This window comes from Trichechus manatus, unplaced genomic scaffold (genome assembly GCF_000243295.1).
Source record: "Trichechus manatus latirostris isolate Lorelei unplaced genomic scaffold, TriManLat1.0 scaffold00005, whole genome shotgun sequence".
Classification (NCBI taxonomy): domain Eukaryota; kingdom Metazoa; phylum Chordata; class Mammalia; order Sirenia; family Trichechidae; genus Trichechus; species Trichechus manatus.
This window is the reverse complement of record NW_004443941.1, coordinates 35,238,544-35,254,317: the sequence shown is the minus strand read 5'-3', so window position 1 is coordinate 35,254,317 and position 15,774 is coordinate 35,238,544. Positions and strand designations below refer to the sequence as shown.

Below are 15,774 nucleotides of genomic sequence, written 5' to 3'. Positions count from 1 at the left end.
AATCAGTCTAGCATCCTACATAGTCAGGTAAACTTGCAAAAAGTTCATCTGATACATCCTCTACCATCACCTAGGTAGCCAAGCACTTAGAATAATTCATAGAATTTGCAACAACTGATCACACCCTCCACTGATCACTCTTAACTTACGGTAGCAAGGCAGACTTTCCAAGTTTCCAGGCATAAAAGGCCTTCAGGGTATTTTAACACTACCTATCAACAGTTCCTGGAGCCCTGGTGGTACAGCGGTTAAGAGCTCTGCTGCTAACCAAAACGTCTGCAGTTCGTATCCACCAGTTGCTCCTTGGAAACCCTATGGGGCAGTTTTACTCTGTCCTATAGGTTCGCTGTGAATCAGAATCAACTTGACAGCAACTGTTTTTTTTCTTTTTATCAACAGTTCGTAGTTTCCAATACCCACTTCCCACTTACCTGTATGATCCGAAATAACACCCAAACCCAGCCAACCACACTACATCAAATTAACAGAGGGTTGGGATGACGGAAAACATAATTACAAGTGAATTACATATATTATTTAGGGCAAAGATCAGCAAACTACAGTCCGCAGGTCAAATCCAACTAACTGCCTATTTGTATAAATACTTTTACTGGAACACAGCCACAATCATTTGTGTACATATTGTCTATGGCTACTTTCATGATATGATGGCAAAGTCCAATAGTTGTTACAGGAACCATATAGCCTTCAAAGCCTAAAATATTTACTATCTCACTTTTTACAGAAAACATTTACCAACCCCTAATCTAGGGGAATGAACTATTTGCTATCAAAGCAAATTTTGAAATCTCTAACAATAACCATTAACTAGCTCAGGACATTGGCCATTCATACTGGAACATATAAACACTGAAATATATATATATAAAAAAAAAGTCCTTTGTCCTACTTTTCTATGAAAATTTGTTGCCCACAAAAGACAAAGCATTACTTACCTGCCCAGTGAGCTAATCTTAAACATACATTTCTTAAGGACTCACTAGTGTGGTGTGAAGAATCCACGAATATGTTGCTCTGTGCAATTAAGGTCAAAAAAAGTTGTTGCAAGTAACTCAAAAGTATATAATAAAGCAGCAATTCTATAGAACTACATAATAATTTCCTTTACACTAGATTCCAAATACAAAACACTTTTAAAGGCACTTGAAGGAAAAGTTTAAATTCAGCAATTTAAGTAATGTTAACTGTATTAACTAATGCAGATTAATTCTTCTTTTGTGTTAAATAACACTCATTTTTATGTATGCAGACTTGAAATCAAAAGATAATAGCTCTAATCTAATTCAATCATGTGGGTTTTTAACATCAGGAAGGGACACTAGAATCTTTAAAGAGTAAAGTTATAACATCAAAGTACTTTCAAACTGGAAGATGCTTAAGAGATCACCTCCACATTGTACAGATGAAAAAGTTTCCGTAAGACATGAAATATCTTAAGGTCAGACACCCAATTAGTGGGAAAGGCAGAAGCAGAACTAGTACCCAACACTCAACTAATCAGTTCAGAACTTTGTATTTCATGATCAGTTATGAATGACAGGCTCATACACTAGGAAAGGGTATGGTGATGCTGAAATATTCTAGAGTTTTATAAGTGCAGTAAACATACTCCCAGGGCTGCAACCAACCTAGATACCCTCTTACCTTTTTTTTTTTAATCAACTGCAGAATTACAAAACAAAAAAAAGATTCATTGAAAAGCAATTCTTATTAGAACAATCAAAGAAACAACCAATTAAACTGCCTGACAAACTGTCAAAGATCAGAAAAAAATACTACCAGTGAAGGTACCGTATGATGAGTACTCAAGCACTGCTAATTTGGTAAAAACCTTCTGAAAGATAATTTGGCAATATTTTAAAAAGCTTAAGAAGTTCTCACTGTCTAAACCAAATAATCTCATTTTCATGAATATATTCTAAATAACTAGTCTAACAAAGAGTTCAAATTTTACATACAAGGATGTCCATCCTACTACTATTGATAATTGTGAAGGAGTCAAAGTAACCTAATATCCAAAGAGACAACTGGTTAAATCACGGTATATTAATACAATGGCATATTAGTCAGTCATTTAAAAAGCTCACATTTTCAAAGATATGGGGAAGTGCTAACGATATGATGTAAAAATATATAAAGCAGGGTACACAACAATATAATCTCAATTTTGTTGCTACGTACAAACACATATACTCCCATTCACACACACATATGGCACAGACAAAACTGAAAGGAAAGACAGCACAATATTAACACTGTTATCTCTGGTTAGGGACACTGCAGTTCATTATAATTTTTAGTATTTTCCAAATATTTTATAATAATCATGTATTAATTTATACTCAGAAAACTTTAAAAATTCATTCTGTAGTCAATTTTGAAATTTGTATAGTCTATAAAGCAAGGAATAATTTCTATAGTACTCAAAAGTATTTCTAAATTATGGGAAATAAATAACTAATATGTAAGAGTATAATTTCCACACATGTAGGTGGGTAATTTTGAATCAGAAAGGCAGTATTATTTTACCTCAAATTCTTGAATATAAAAAGTTGATATTTAATAAATAAAAAAGGCAAGTCTTTAAATAAAATTGGTGCAAGACATCTAAAAGTTGTGCTATTCTGGCATATCACTGAAGATATTAATGCTGTCCAATGTAATGTAGATACCCAGTGTTAGGTTAAAATAGTTATAATCCAGTACAAGCATGATGGTCAAATAATTAACAAAATGAATTAAAGGTTTTGCCAAAGTGAATAGAATTGGTCTATGTTAAAGAAAGAAATACATCACCATACCATTATTTTAGTTGGAAGAGCCGCACCAAAAATCTTTAAAAAAAATTTTTTTTGTAAAACTACAAGAAAATGCAGTGGTTTTGTTGTTGTTAATGATTTCTGGCTAAATATTCAAGAATCAAATTGCAAAAAGCACTGAAAAAGCATAGCAGTGTATGGTCTGCAGTGATTTGAAAAAGACTAAGAACACTTTCTTCAGCGTTTCCTCATTTGCAGACTATTGCCTACCAAGCATGATCTCTGAAAGTGAGGAACTATATCTATGTTCTTTTACAATCTTCAATCTTGAATTTATATTCTATTACAATATAGTATTTGACACAAAGGGATATCACACATAAAAAGACAAACTATGTAATTTTAAATGCTAGCTTTAAAATTATGATACTGATTTTGGTGACAAAAAAAATCACGTAAATATGTAAAATATAAAATACATCCTAAAATATTTTTACATAAGAGCTGAGGGTTACCATTTTTAACATAAAAATTCTGAGATGGGATTAATAAAAAAACAATTTTCATATATACCACAGAACAATAAGTTTAAATCAGACTATTTTCAGTTGTGTAGCCCTTTATTAGCAACTAAGATAGAAGGTATCTGTTGTACATGGGTAGTAATCGACCATAACTGGAGATTTATTATATTCTAATACAGAACATTTATAAATGCAATTTCTTTATTAAAAAGCTTCCACCCCTTTGTTTGTTTGTTTGTATACAATTTGCAAAACTATTCTGAAAGCGGAATATATGTGCACAAGTATGCAAAGAGTGCAAATTTAAGATATGGTAAATGCTTCACAAGTTACTTTCAAAAAACTGTCTGCCACAATTGGGCCTTTACATTGTCATCTTTTTTGATCAAAATATTTTGATGCCAGCCATCTTTCCACTGCCCTAAACAACAAAGCATTTTTTTAATGAGTTGAAATTAAGGAAGGACTACACCTACTAGAAAAGAACAGAAGAAAAGTTCTATTAGTTTGAGGTTTCAGAATCCCCCCAAACCAAGAACAGTATCTTTGTAAGGGCTAGGCTGGGACCCTAGACAGAGTATGAGTAAGTGCAGGTGGCATCCCTGAGGATTCAGAGCTTCAGTGGACCGTGAGTGCTCCAGCTGCATAACTCACTGAACTGTCTTGCCAGCTTCTACACTGGCTTGACTGGGCATAATTCAAAAAGGAAAAGCTCATATTCATTCCATTCTTCTGGAGCTCTGTGATAGCCTAGAAAAAGAAAATTTTGATAATGACAAGTGAGCCCTCTAAATACGCTGGTGATCTAACTTTGTCCACTTCACTGATGAAGCCTAGATCTCTTACCACTTTTCACTCATTTGTTTCCTGAATCTCTGTTGTTCTCTCATTTTAAACAGAAAAAAAATTTCTCATTTAATTCTTTCAAAGAAATTCTTTCAAAGAAATTCTCCTAGTTTCTTGATAAATAAGTATCAGTCATCTTCCACCCTACCTCTCCCTGTATTTAATAAGGCCACTTTAAAAAACAAACCAAAAAGATCCTCTAAACCAAATCTTCGCCACTTCTGGCTTGGTATCTGGGAGCCTTTTCTTTGTGTGACTTTGACTAAATTTGAAATGTATATAAATTAAGTCCCAGATCTAAGGGGTGTACTATAGTTTTTATTTCAATTGTGGATTGGCTCATCATTTACTTTATAAAAATTTATTCAATTCAAATTTTAGGAAATTAGTGCAGTTTATTATAGTTTAAATTTCAGAAATCAAGCCATTGGCTGGCTTTTCTTCCACTCAATCAGTATTGCTTAAGACAAAATCTTCCCTAAAAACCTACAACATACAAATCCCATTAAAGTAACACCAGACTTCAAGGCTCTGCCCTAGACTATTATGGACTATATTACCTTCACCATTATTTCCGTCTCTCCCACCAAATGAGCCCATTGCTACTTCCTCCTCTCATTCTTGACTATACACATTCTCTCCTTTTTCTTAAGAGTTTCACATTTTCTTTCAGAAATTTCATATGGTTTTATTTATTAGGGGGAAAAATAATACTATTTTCCTTTCAAAAATCCAGCTCATTAAAACTGCTGCTTCTTCAAATGAAATATTATCATTTTTGTTGTAAAGAGAAAAATATACAGTAGTTCTTCAGTATCACCAGGGCACTGCTTCCAGGACCACCCCCACCCCCCAACTCCCACCCCACCCACTCAGATAGCAAAATCCTCAGATGCTCAAGTCCTTTGTATAAAATGGCTTAATATTTGTATATAACGTACTCACATCCTCCCGTATACTTTAAATCATCCCTAGATTACTTGTAATACCTAATATAATGTAAATGCTATGTAAATAGTTGTTATACAGTACTATATTGTTTAGGGAATAATGACGTGATGTGAGGCAAACAACGCTCAAACAACAAGTGCTGGAGAGAGACAGGATTTGTGAAATGGTAGGAGGCTACAGCAGGCTACGTCTATACATCATTTCATTCACTTGGATTCAGCATAGTGCTTGGTCCGTGGCAAATTCAAGTTTTGCTTTTTGAAACTTTCTTTCTTTTTCCCTGAATATTTTCGATCCACAGTTGGTTGAAACCATGGATGCAGAACCCACAGATATGAAGGGCTGACTGTATATGTCATCTGTCTTGCTTTATTATGAAACTTCTAAAGTTCAAGGGTTAAATGTTTCCGTTTATTTTTTTTTTTACAGTCTAAATAAAACCAAAAAATTAATAAGACCGTATCTCTTGAAAAGTCATTCTGATTGATATTTGTAAAACCAAACCCATTGCCATCAAGTCAATTCTGACTCACAGCAACCCTACAAGACAGAGTAGAACTACCCCATGCGATTTCCAAGGAGCAGCTGGTGAATTCGAACTGCTGACCTTTCAGTTAACAGGCAAGTGCTTAACCACTAAGCCACCAGGGCTCCATTTGTAAAACAGCACATTGGAATTGGCTGAGAGTTAAGAGAAAATACGGGGTCTCTATCCTAAATAACTTTCTGTATTTAAAAGAAAGTATTGACCTGTATTCCAGTAATAAATAACTTTATTCAAATATCCAGAACAGTGGAAATCCTATTAACTTAAAGGTACATGAGAAAGAAAACTGACTATATATATGTACATAAAATCAGGGATAATAAGGTATCATAGACGATTTAACATTTAAGATATTTTGAAACATCACAGGATCAAATGTTAAAAGTCAAGGCTTCATAAGGATACTCACATTTAATAATACCCCAATGGGATGTCTTCCACATATTGTATTATGGTATTTCTTCAAGTAATTGCTAAATGATACAGGGTCTAATTGTTCTATAATACTCATGCCCTAAAAAAAAAAAAAAGAGAGAGAGAGAAAAGAAAAGGAAAAAGAATATAATGTATTACTTACTACTTATATTTTTAAAATGTTACTTAGAGCTAAGCAGCATAATTTTTCAATTAAGGAGAAGCAAAGAAAAAACGTTAAATAAATCTTGTGAAATACCAAACTCACTCATCAAAGGTTATCTTACTATATTCAACTCTCAATAATATATATGCTTCATTGACAAAAAACTCTGAATCCCCAGCTTACTTTTCTCTGACTTCCTGATGTTTCTACACCATCTTCACCAGATGTCACTTAGCTTACAATTACACATTCCACTGTTTTTTATTTTCCTTAAATAATATTCACAAAAGTAAATCTGCCATGAAAATATTCAAATTAAATTTATTTATTGCTGTTTTTCTCTTTATCTATATTTCTCCCTGGCATGAATAATCAAAGTTTATTGTAATTTAACTGCTCCCATAACATATACTTAAATATTAACATAGTATAAGACATTTCAAATTATCAGCAATTATCTAAGTATAATACTAAAAACTAAGATAGTTAACATATTTTTAATTAATCTAAAGCTCATGAAAGACTGATAAACGCTTAAGAAACATGGGTATTTTATAATACGTTGAAAAAAATGAAAAGTTTTTCCCATCTCTTTATACTTTAAACCAGGTAACTTATTTTCAAGATTTTAATTTTTAAAATTATTGTTAAAATGACCACTATGATCTGGATGCTCCAAATTCTGGACTCTCAAATGTATGTCAAATAATGTAGTCATAAGTCATTAATATATAGCAACTTTAAACATCTGAATCAGCCCCTAAATCACTGAGTCTAATTCATTCAACAATTACCTTACCATATTTTGTTATTCAGGTAAAACACCTTACATATGTGTTCAAATAAAGTAGATTAATATCTTCCGTGAGAAATGTAAGTGGTGGTTTAAATACAGACTTAATTGGTTTATTTTGTATGCTTCATGGCTTTATTATTTTATTTCATGTGTTTTAACAAAGTAAGCACCTACTGTAATCAGATGAACATCCATAATAAAATAGTGATCTAAAGTATAATGGTACTCAGAAGGTGACAAGCAAATTTTTCAGTGACAGCATCAGAATTTGATTTTATAAAGAACCTTTTTTTCCTTAGAATATTCAAAAGTCCTTCATAAAAATTATCACATTTTCTCACTAAATACACTGAATTGCCTGCACATAAATTAACCACTCTCAGATTTATCCACAACCAATTTTTAATGCTAACTTGGGTTTTCTCCTGCTAACTTAAAAGCCAAACATAAGATAAACAATTAATACCATGATTTTGATGTAAAGAAATTCTTAAAAAGGTAAAAATAACTTGCTCCTAAATTTCTAATCTCAGGCTTTTTCACACTGACTACCAGCTGCAGTGGAGTCAATTCCATCTCATGGTGAACCCATGTCTATCACATTAGAATTGTGCTCCCTAGGGCTTTCAATGGCTGATATTTCAGAAGCAGACTGCCAGGTCTTTCTTCCAAAGCACCTCTGGGTAGACTTGAACCTCCAACCTTTCAGTTAGCAGTCGAGCTTGTTAACCTTTTACACCACCCAGGAACTCCTCTGCTTCATTATAGTATAACAAGATTCATTCTAACAATTCTTTTAACACCCTCCCGTAATACAATTAAATATTTGTATACATACTATAAAAGCACTTTTAATGCTCCTAAATGAAGTCTAGGACAACTTACCTTAAAAAGAATTCTACTTATTAATAAACTGTGTGACACTGAAGTTCCAATGTACTGCTTAATGTTAAAATCAAAAAGAACATTCTGAACAAACTTACCACATTTATGTATCAACACATGACGAAAAATCCAAAGAGAAGAAAACTAATGATCATATTTGTAAAAAGACAAATTAAAGAATTCAAAGTAACTGGCCAAGAAACTTTTATATACAAAGATATATACTTATAAATGTAGAGAAGACACTACTAAATACTGAGTTCAAAATAAAAATATATGGGTTAAATTACAACAGAGAAAATTAAAAATTTGATGATGGATGCTAAGGGATTGCTTTATTAAAAATTTTCTTTTGTTTGTATTTGAATTTACTAGGACCTAGTATATTGAGAATTTGACTGTTCACATTAATCTGAAACATGAAATGGATCATGTAAGATATAAATAAATTTAACTAGTTTGTTAAAAAATTAAATTCTTTAATTTGTTAAAAAAATTAATTCCTTAAAGTTTCTTATTTACCTAGGGCAAGAATCATTTCCACTAAACTCAATTCTCTGACAAGTGTGATAGTGGTGAGTCTTTTTATTAATGACGAACAGGAATAAGTTAAGGCCTTTTTTTTAATAGGTAAACCTCTCCAAATGGATAGGTAAAAATTTCCATCACAAAATTCATTATGCAAACAAAAGCAATAATAATAAAATTAAAGAACAGGATAACCATTTGCTAATACTGGCAAATATGCTTTTCTATATATTGATATTTTTATACTAAAATTATTATTACCAAAATTCAAAGATAATGGAAATGCTAGTTCAATGCTTATTACCAAAACTCCAAGAAGATGGAAAAGAGTGTCCCCAAATATGCCTAATTAACTTCTCTATTCCTTAAAATACTGAAGATAAAACAGTTGAGTCGAAAATCCAAGCAATGGAAAGCTTGCCTAGCACCCACTATATCAAGAACTTGACTGTTTATGTGAACTTAATCTACTATGAAACAGTGCCATTTAGCTCTAAGATATAAAACAGATACTTTAAGCACCAAAAGCCAATTGATCACAATCTGTGTGTTTCTGAGGAATTTAGCAGCTTCAGCAAGAAACTGTCAGATTAAGAGCTAACTCCTCCTACTGCTTTGGGGAAAAAATCTATCAGTATGCTGGCTCTCCCAGTAATAAGTAAAAGTCTATAATGTCGAAATCCCAAGTGGCAATCCTAAACCGAACAGGCAGTTTTAACAGACAGAGCTCCATAATCAGAACTGATTTAAGACAACAAACATGAGTGAATATCTTCCTTTTAAAAATGAAGTTCATCTACATATAATAAGTTATTTAAAATATTACCCAGAAATAAATCTCTTCCTAAAGTAACAAACACAAAAGAGTAGCAAAACGTTTTTAGAGACCTTTAAGAAAAAAGAACTAGAATCATGTATTTTAATTATTACCGCACAATTAATAAACTAAATATTATGAAATTGTTAGAACTCTTGTCTCACTTTTTAAAGTAAGGATAGACATTTATATCAGAGGGATAGGTATGCATTTATGGAAAAGGGTAAGAAAAGAAAATATTCTAGTTTCTTTAAGATATGCTAAGATTAAATCCTATAGTGAAAGAAATTTTATAGAAAAAAATCCTAAAAATAGCAGTGCTAACGAGCAATGTACTAACAAATGGCTATCATAAACAGATAATGACATAAAACCTACTAAAGACTACTAAAGAAGCTATTAGCCAAAGTTCAAGAGAAAGAAATATTAGCAGACAAATAGGAATAACTTCCACCTTCAAAACAGTACAAATGAAGAAAAAAAAGTAGATGAGATTCAAATTATATGAAGTTAGTCACTACTAATAAATTTGGAGGGAAAAGAAGTTATAATGAATGAACTACAATGACATTTTCATATTCTCTCTGCCAAATCCATAATACTGGTCTATAGCAAAAAAAGTAGGCAGAAAAAATGATAACATCTGACTATATAATATTTATAAAATATAAGTATGGTTAATATTTCAAGTAAGTAATCTAAAGTTCACAAAATCAATGTCTTTAAATGCTTTCTGCTTTGGTCACTGTAATTACTGAAATTGCAGAGTACTTACATATATATATGCTCCATAGCTGATAGTATCACAAAGACTTTCAGAATCTACATCTCCTATACCTACACTTATTTTTTTCCCAACTACAGTATTTGAAAGATCCAGTTTGTTCTTTTTTTATGTGTTTTCTTTTTATTTCCAAGATATTCAAATGCTAGAAATATAAACATTTTGCAATAGTAATAGCTATTTTCTTTTGCTTTTGGAACTTAAAATAATTTTACTTAAATATATTCAGTAAGTTTTCTTAATAACAAAAAAGGATCAAAATATAATAAACATACTAATTTTTGAAAGGTTAAATCCAAAATTTTATACTTAAAAATAATTTCTTTTCACTCTATAAAACTTTGAAAATGTGTATTATTTCAATTCAGTATTGCCAACATTTTTGTTAACAGTTATCCAGAAAACCACCCAACTATATTTATTTGCTCTGAAAAAGTTGAATACAGAAACTAAAATATAGGTTCTCAAATGAATAAAATCTCATAAAATGACCTCTTAGAAAAGGAATATACAAAAAGATATTCACCATTTATATAAATCAATTAAGACAACACATTATATGAGTCTGCCTAACTGTGTGTGTACCTAGTTATACATATACATGCATACGTGCATTAGTTCATATATAGTTAACTGTTCTTATTATTCTGACTTGATTATTCTAACTCCTAGAATTGACTTATAAATTGAATTAACAGCATGCTAATAAAATAATAGAACATCTGCGAGCCATTTAAAAATTCTATGTATAAAGAGAGATGCTGCAATAAATAGAACACAAAAATCAACTCCAAGTCAAATGTTACATCAAATATTAAATTAAAGACATTAATATAAAGCAAATATTCTAGGTTTATTCAAAAATCATATTACAGGCTATTTAATAAAAAAGTTAAAGTTATGTTCTGGTAATTTTGGACATCTAAAATAATCAAATTCAAATTCAGAAGTAAACTTGGAGCTTACTGGTCCTACTGTCAAGAGAATATGATAATGTTTGACATATAAACCTTATTGTTCTTTTAATTAACAAAAAATTCTACCTTGAAAGACTTAGAAGACAGCAGAAAAGGCAACAATTTCAAGAGTTATGAGAATCATGCCAATGGGTAACTGTTACTCTTTTTGCTCTGCTTCCAGGTAAGAAAACAATGTCCATCTATCTAGCTAATCATATACATCAAAAAAGACAAATAAAAGTAGTCCTCTTAATAGCTAACAATGAACACACAGAAGAAAGGCTAGAAGAATTGTTAAATATGAATGTCTATACAACAGAATAACAAGGAATATTAAAGTATTTAAATGTGAAACAATTCCAGAGTTCCAAAGGATGATATCTGCAGTGAGTGCAGAGCACCTGGTAAATCAAAGTTTTGGAGAAATCATCCCCCTTGAGTTAAAAACATCAATTCACTGATTTTCAAACTCTTAAATTTGCAAACATTAAGGGTTGCCTGGCTTGCCTGATTAAAGTACACAAATGATTTAAAGAGCTGAATGGAAAATGAGGGGAAGGAAGATAGATGCAAAGTTTCTATTTTACTTCAACAGATCCAAAACCAGGAATTCAGATAGTAGCCAGTGGTTCCTAGCACAAATTCACCTACAAAGCTACTTCAGGAGTAAAGATGTTGGGACTCTTTCCATACTACTGAATGGGAATCTCCAGGAATGTGGTAGGGCCAACTGTATTTTGTAAAAGCTCCACAGGTGATTCACTTGTAAAGACAGGGCTGAAGATTACTACAATAGACAATCTCATCTCTGTCCTGGCTTTAATTACCATCTACATGTTGAGAGCTCCCAAACTTACATCCGTAGTCCAGACCTCTTCTCTGAGCTCCAAACCAGTATGGCCAACCCATTATATAAGTTCTGTTACCTCTGTTTATGAAAAAAACCCATTGCCATCGAGTCAAATCCAACTCATAGCAACCCTATAGGACAGAGAAGAATTGCCGCATAGGGTTTCCAAGGAGCAGCTGGTGGATTCGCACTGCTGACCTTTTGGTTCGCAGCCGTAGCACTTAACCACTGTTTATGAAAGAGATCTCAAGTTTATCATCTTCTTTCCATCTCTACTCCCACCATTCCTGTCCAACTCACTATCATCTCCCCTCTGAACTACTGCCAATAGCTCCATGTTGCTACTGCCGTCTCCCCCACAGAATCCATTCTTCACACAACCAGACTGCCCTTTTAAAAAAATGTAAATAGTATCATTTCACTTCCCATTGTACTTAATATCTAAATTTTTTACCCTAGACTATAAAGCCAAACATTATGTGATTGCTACCCACCTCTTAGCACAACTTCTACCACTCTTTCTCTCACCCACCATACTCCTGAAACACTAGTCTTTTTTTCTCATCTTCTAACACACCAGCCTTTTTCCCAGTCTTTGCACCAGCACTTCTTTCTGCCTAGAATGCTCTTCCCTCTGATCCTCACTTAGTTTCCTCCTTCTTGCCATTCAGATCACACCTTAAACATTCCTCCTCATTCTCTGACCGCTCAAAGAAGTGTCAAATCATTTATTATCTCAAAACCCTTTTATATTTTTTGAATAGCACATACATCACTATTTGGAACTATATGTATTTTCTTACTTTTTATGTAATGCATCTCTTCCCGTTAGAATAAAAGCTCCATGAGAGCAGGGGGCATGTCTGCTTGTTCACTGCCACATCTTTACCAGTACCTACGACTGCAGATGCACTCAAAAACAGGTAGCAAAATGAAAATCCAAATACCTACTTAACTGACATCTCCACTTGGATGTCTCAGAGAAAGCAAATTTAACATATCCTTAATAGAATTTATGATTTCCCCTCCTCAAAAACAAATAAACAAATAACCAAAAAAAAAACCAGGCCTCTCTTCTCATGCTTCTTACCTAAGTTAATACTATAACCACCCATCCAGCAGCGTAAGGTAGAAACTTAGGACATATCCTTCACCTTCCAAATTTAATCCATCTTCATATCCTGTCATCAATTTGTCTCCTATATATACTAAATACAACTACTTCTGTCCCTGTCTTCCACCATCACTACCCCATTCACTGTCTAAACTACCATCATTTTTCACCTGGTTTACCCAGCTGGTCTCTGCATATCTCCTCAAGCCTCCCTCCAATCCATTTGCTATTCTGCAGCCATGTGATCTATCCAAATACAATCTGATCTTATTACTTCCCTAATTCAAATAGCCTGTTCTAGGTTCTCTACCTTCATCTTTCACCACACTCCCCTACCCACTCGCCCATTAATTCATTCACATAATCATTCATTCCACATGAGTGAGAGCGAGCTCATTCACAGGCCCTGGGGTACAAAATAGACAAAGTCCTTGTTCCCATGAAGCTTACATTCTAATAGCAGAGGCTGTCACCAAACAAATCAACAAACAGATAAGTTACATAGTAATAGCACTAAGAAGAAAAATGAAAGACAGTAAGCTCATAGAACAACTGTTCACCATAGGAGCATAATGGAAAATTGTGGGTAAATTTCTGGTTGGTCAAATAATTAGAAGATGCTATTGGGATTCACTGGGAGAGTCCAGGGATGCTGACTGTACTGCAATACAGGACAGTCCCACATAAAAATAATTGTTTTCTGTCCCATAAAACTTTCGCAGGTGGAAAACCTGCTTGTATCTACAACCTAACTCCATTTTACATGTAAATACAAAGAACTTTTGCATGATTTTAATATACAGTAGCTTTTCCAGGAATGGAACTATGTTGTAAATTGAGGGAGACCGTACTTTGTTTTGTTTATAACTTTACTAAGAGTTGTTCACCATTTTGGAAAATCAAGTCATCCAGTAACACCACTTAGTAATGAGTCACATATATGAAATACCTGTATAAATCTGTATTTGTAGCTGTTGCATTAATACTGTATATAAGCCTTTAATTTCACTATGTCTTCTAATATAGTTGTGCCTAGGTATTTATATTTTTAAATATATATAACTCTACTATAAATTATTTACCTTTTCTCTTTCATATTGCACTTAGGGTGTTTATTTTTTTAAATAATGCATGTAGGTACATTATATGCATTAATTCTTTCATCCAAAAATACATTTACTAAGAACCTACTTATGTTCTAACCACTATTCTAGGCACTTTGGATACATCACTTAACTAATATCCTGACTGACAAAAATGCAGAACATAATTATTTAGTTTTTTCTAAGAAAAAGTGAAGCAGGCTAAGGAGGATAGCGAATGCTGCGGGGGTAGGAGTGTAGGATGCAAAATTAAATAAGGTGGTCAGTAGGCCTCACTGAAAGACAAAAGCTAAGCAGAGACTTGAGTAAGTGACCCAAGTGCAAAATGAGGAAAAGCCCTAAAATGGGTACGTCCATGGTATTTTCAAGCAACAATAAGGAAACCAGTGTGTCCCCAATGGAGTGAACAAACGGAAAGGAGGTGTGAGAGAGAATGGGGCAGCAAACTGCTGGTCCTGATAGCCTATTATAAGTACTTTGACTTTCACTCTGAGTAAGATGGGGCACTATTACAGGGGGTTTGGAGTAGAGTGACATGATACAAGCTTTGAAAGGATTGCACTGCTTCCTACTTTAAGCTACTTGAGACTAAAGAAGACAAGGGAAGGTCTAGGCAGACCACTTAGGAACTGCCATCAACTGAAATGGGAACACCTATCAATAGAAGATTTTTGTGGGGAGAATGGAGTTCAGTTCTGGGTATGTTTAGTTTGAGCTGTTTCATCAGACATCCAAGCTGAGACATCAAGCAAGTAGCTAGGTAGGTCTGGAGTCTGAGAACATGATCCTGGCTAGAGTTATTCTTACTGATTTTGATGGGAATAGCATTAGTTCTTCATAAAACTTAGTTCAACGATGTCAAAACCCACCGTATAGGAAGACTTTATTTACTTTGTGACTTTTTAGTATAGTGATAACTTTTAAAATTATTTTCAGTGCAATTAATAAATCAAACTACAGATAATTTTAATCAGAAGGAAAATCCTCACTTACCGACATGGTTAGGTTCCAAACACCAGGTAGTTATGCAAAAATTGGCATTACGTGGACATAGAGGATTTTTTTCTTTTTTTAGGAAAAAATTCTGTAAATTTTTTTTAGAAAATATGATCATAGAAACATTAACAGCTAAGATTTACTGACATGCTCATCACTGTGACGAGTCCAGTTATAGATTATTCCTCTGCGGAGGAGGAGGCCTGGAGGAGACAAAGCTGGATAAAGCCAGGCGGTATGACTGGAGGGCCCATGGTTTAACCACTTCACCTTCCTCCTGTAATGGGTCAGAGCTTACCTCGTGGAGCTGCCTCCAGGGCTCCACTCCTACCCCTGCAACCCCTGCATTCAAGATCCTGGAAGCTGCTCTGCCCTCTGGGCCTGGCAAGTCACCGAGGCTGAGGGCTTCGTGCAAGGGTGCCGGAAGCCTGTGCACCCAGCACCCGACCCCACCGAGGCAGAGGTTTCAGGCCCAGTTTGGATCACTTTGGGATGTCATTAAACTAGCACGCATTTCTTCCAAAGATTCTCTCTGACGCCTCCTTCTTTCCTCCCTTTCCACCACACAGCAATTTTTTTTATTTTTTATTTTATTGTACTTCAGGTGAAGGCTGACAGAACAAATAGTTTCTCATGAAACAGTAGTACACATGTTGTTTTATGACATTGGTTAACAACCCCACAACATATTAACCCTCTGAATTCTCAATCTTT

General features: G+C 33.6%; 1 protein-coding gene across 2 annotated transcripts in view; it reads right to left on the bottom strand.

The window, feature by feature from the left end:
• Positions 1-3,367: 3,367 nt before the first annotated feature.
• MEMO1 (mediator of cell motility 1) overlaps positions 3,368-15,774 on the bottom strand; it is a 127,805-nt gene continuing 115,398 nt past the window's right edge. For both annotated transcript variants that reach the window (XM_004369580.3, XM_004369579.2), the window contains 2 exons: positions 6,058-6,162; positions 3,368-4,054 (listed from right to left, as the gene is read on the bottom strand). In XM_004369580.3, the coding sequence (XP_004369637.1) occupies positions 3,923-4,054; positions 6,058-6,162 (237 nt within the window). In that variant the 3' untranslated portion in view covers positions 3,368-3,922. The remainder of the gene's footprint in view (positions 4,055-6,057; positions 6,163-15,774) is intronic.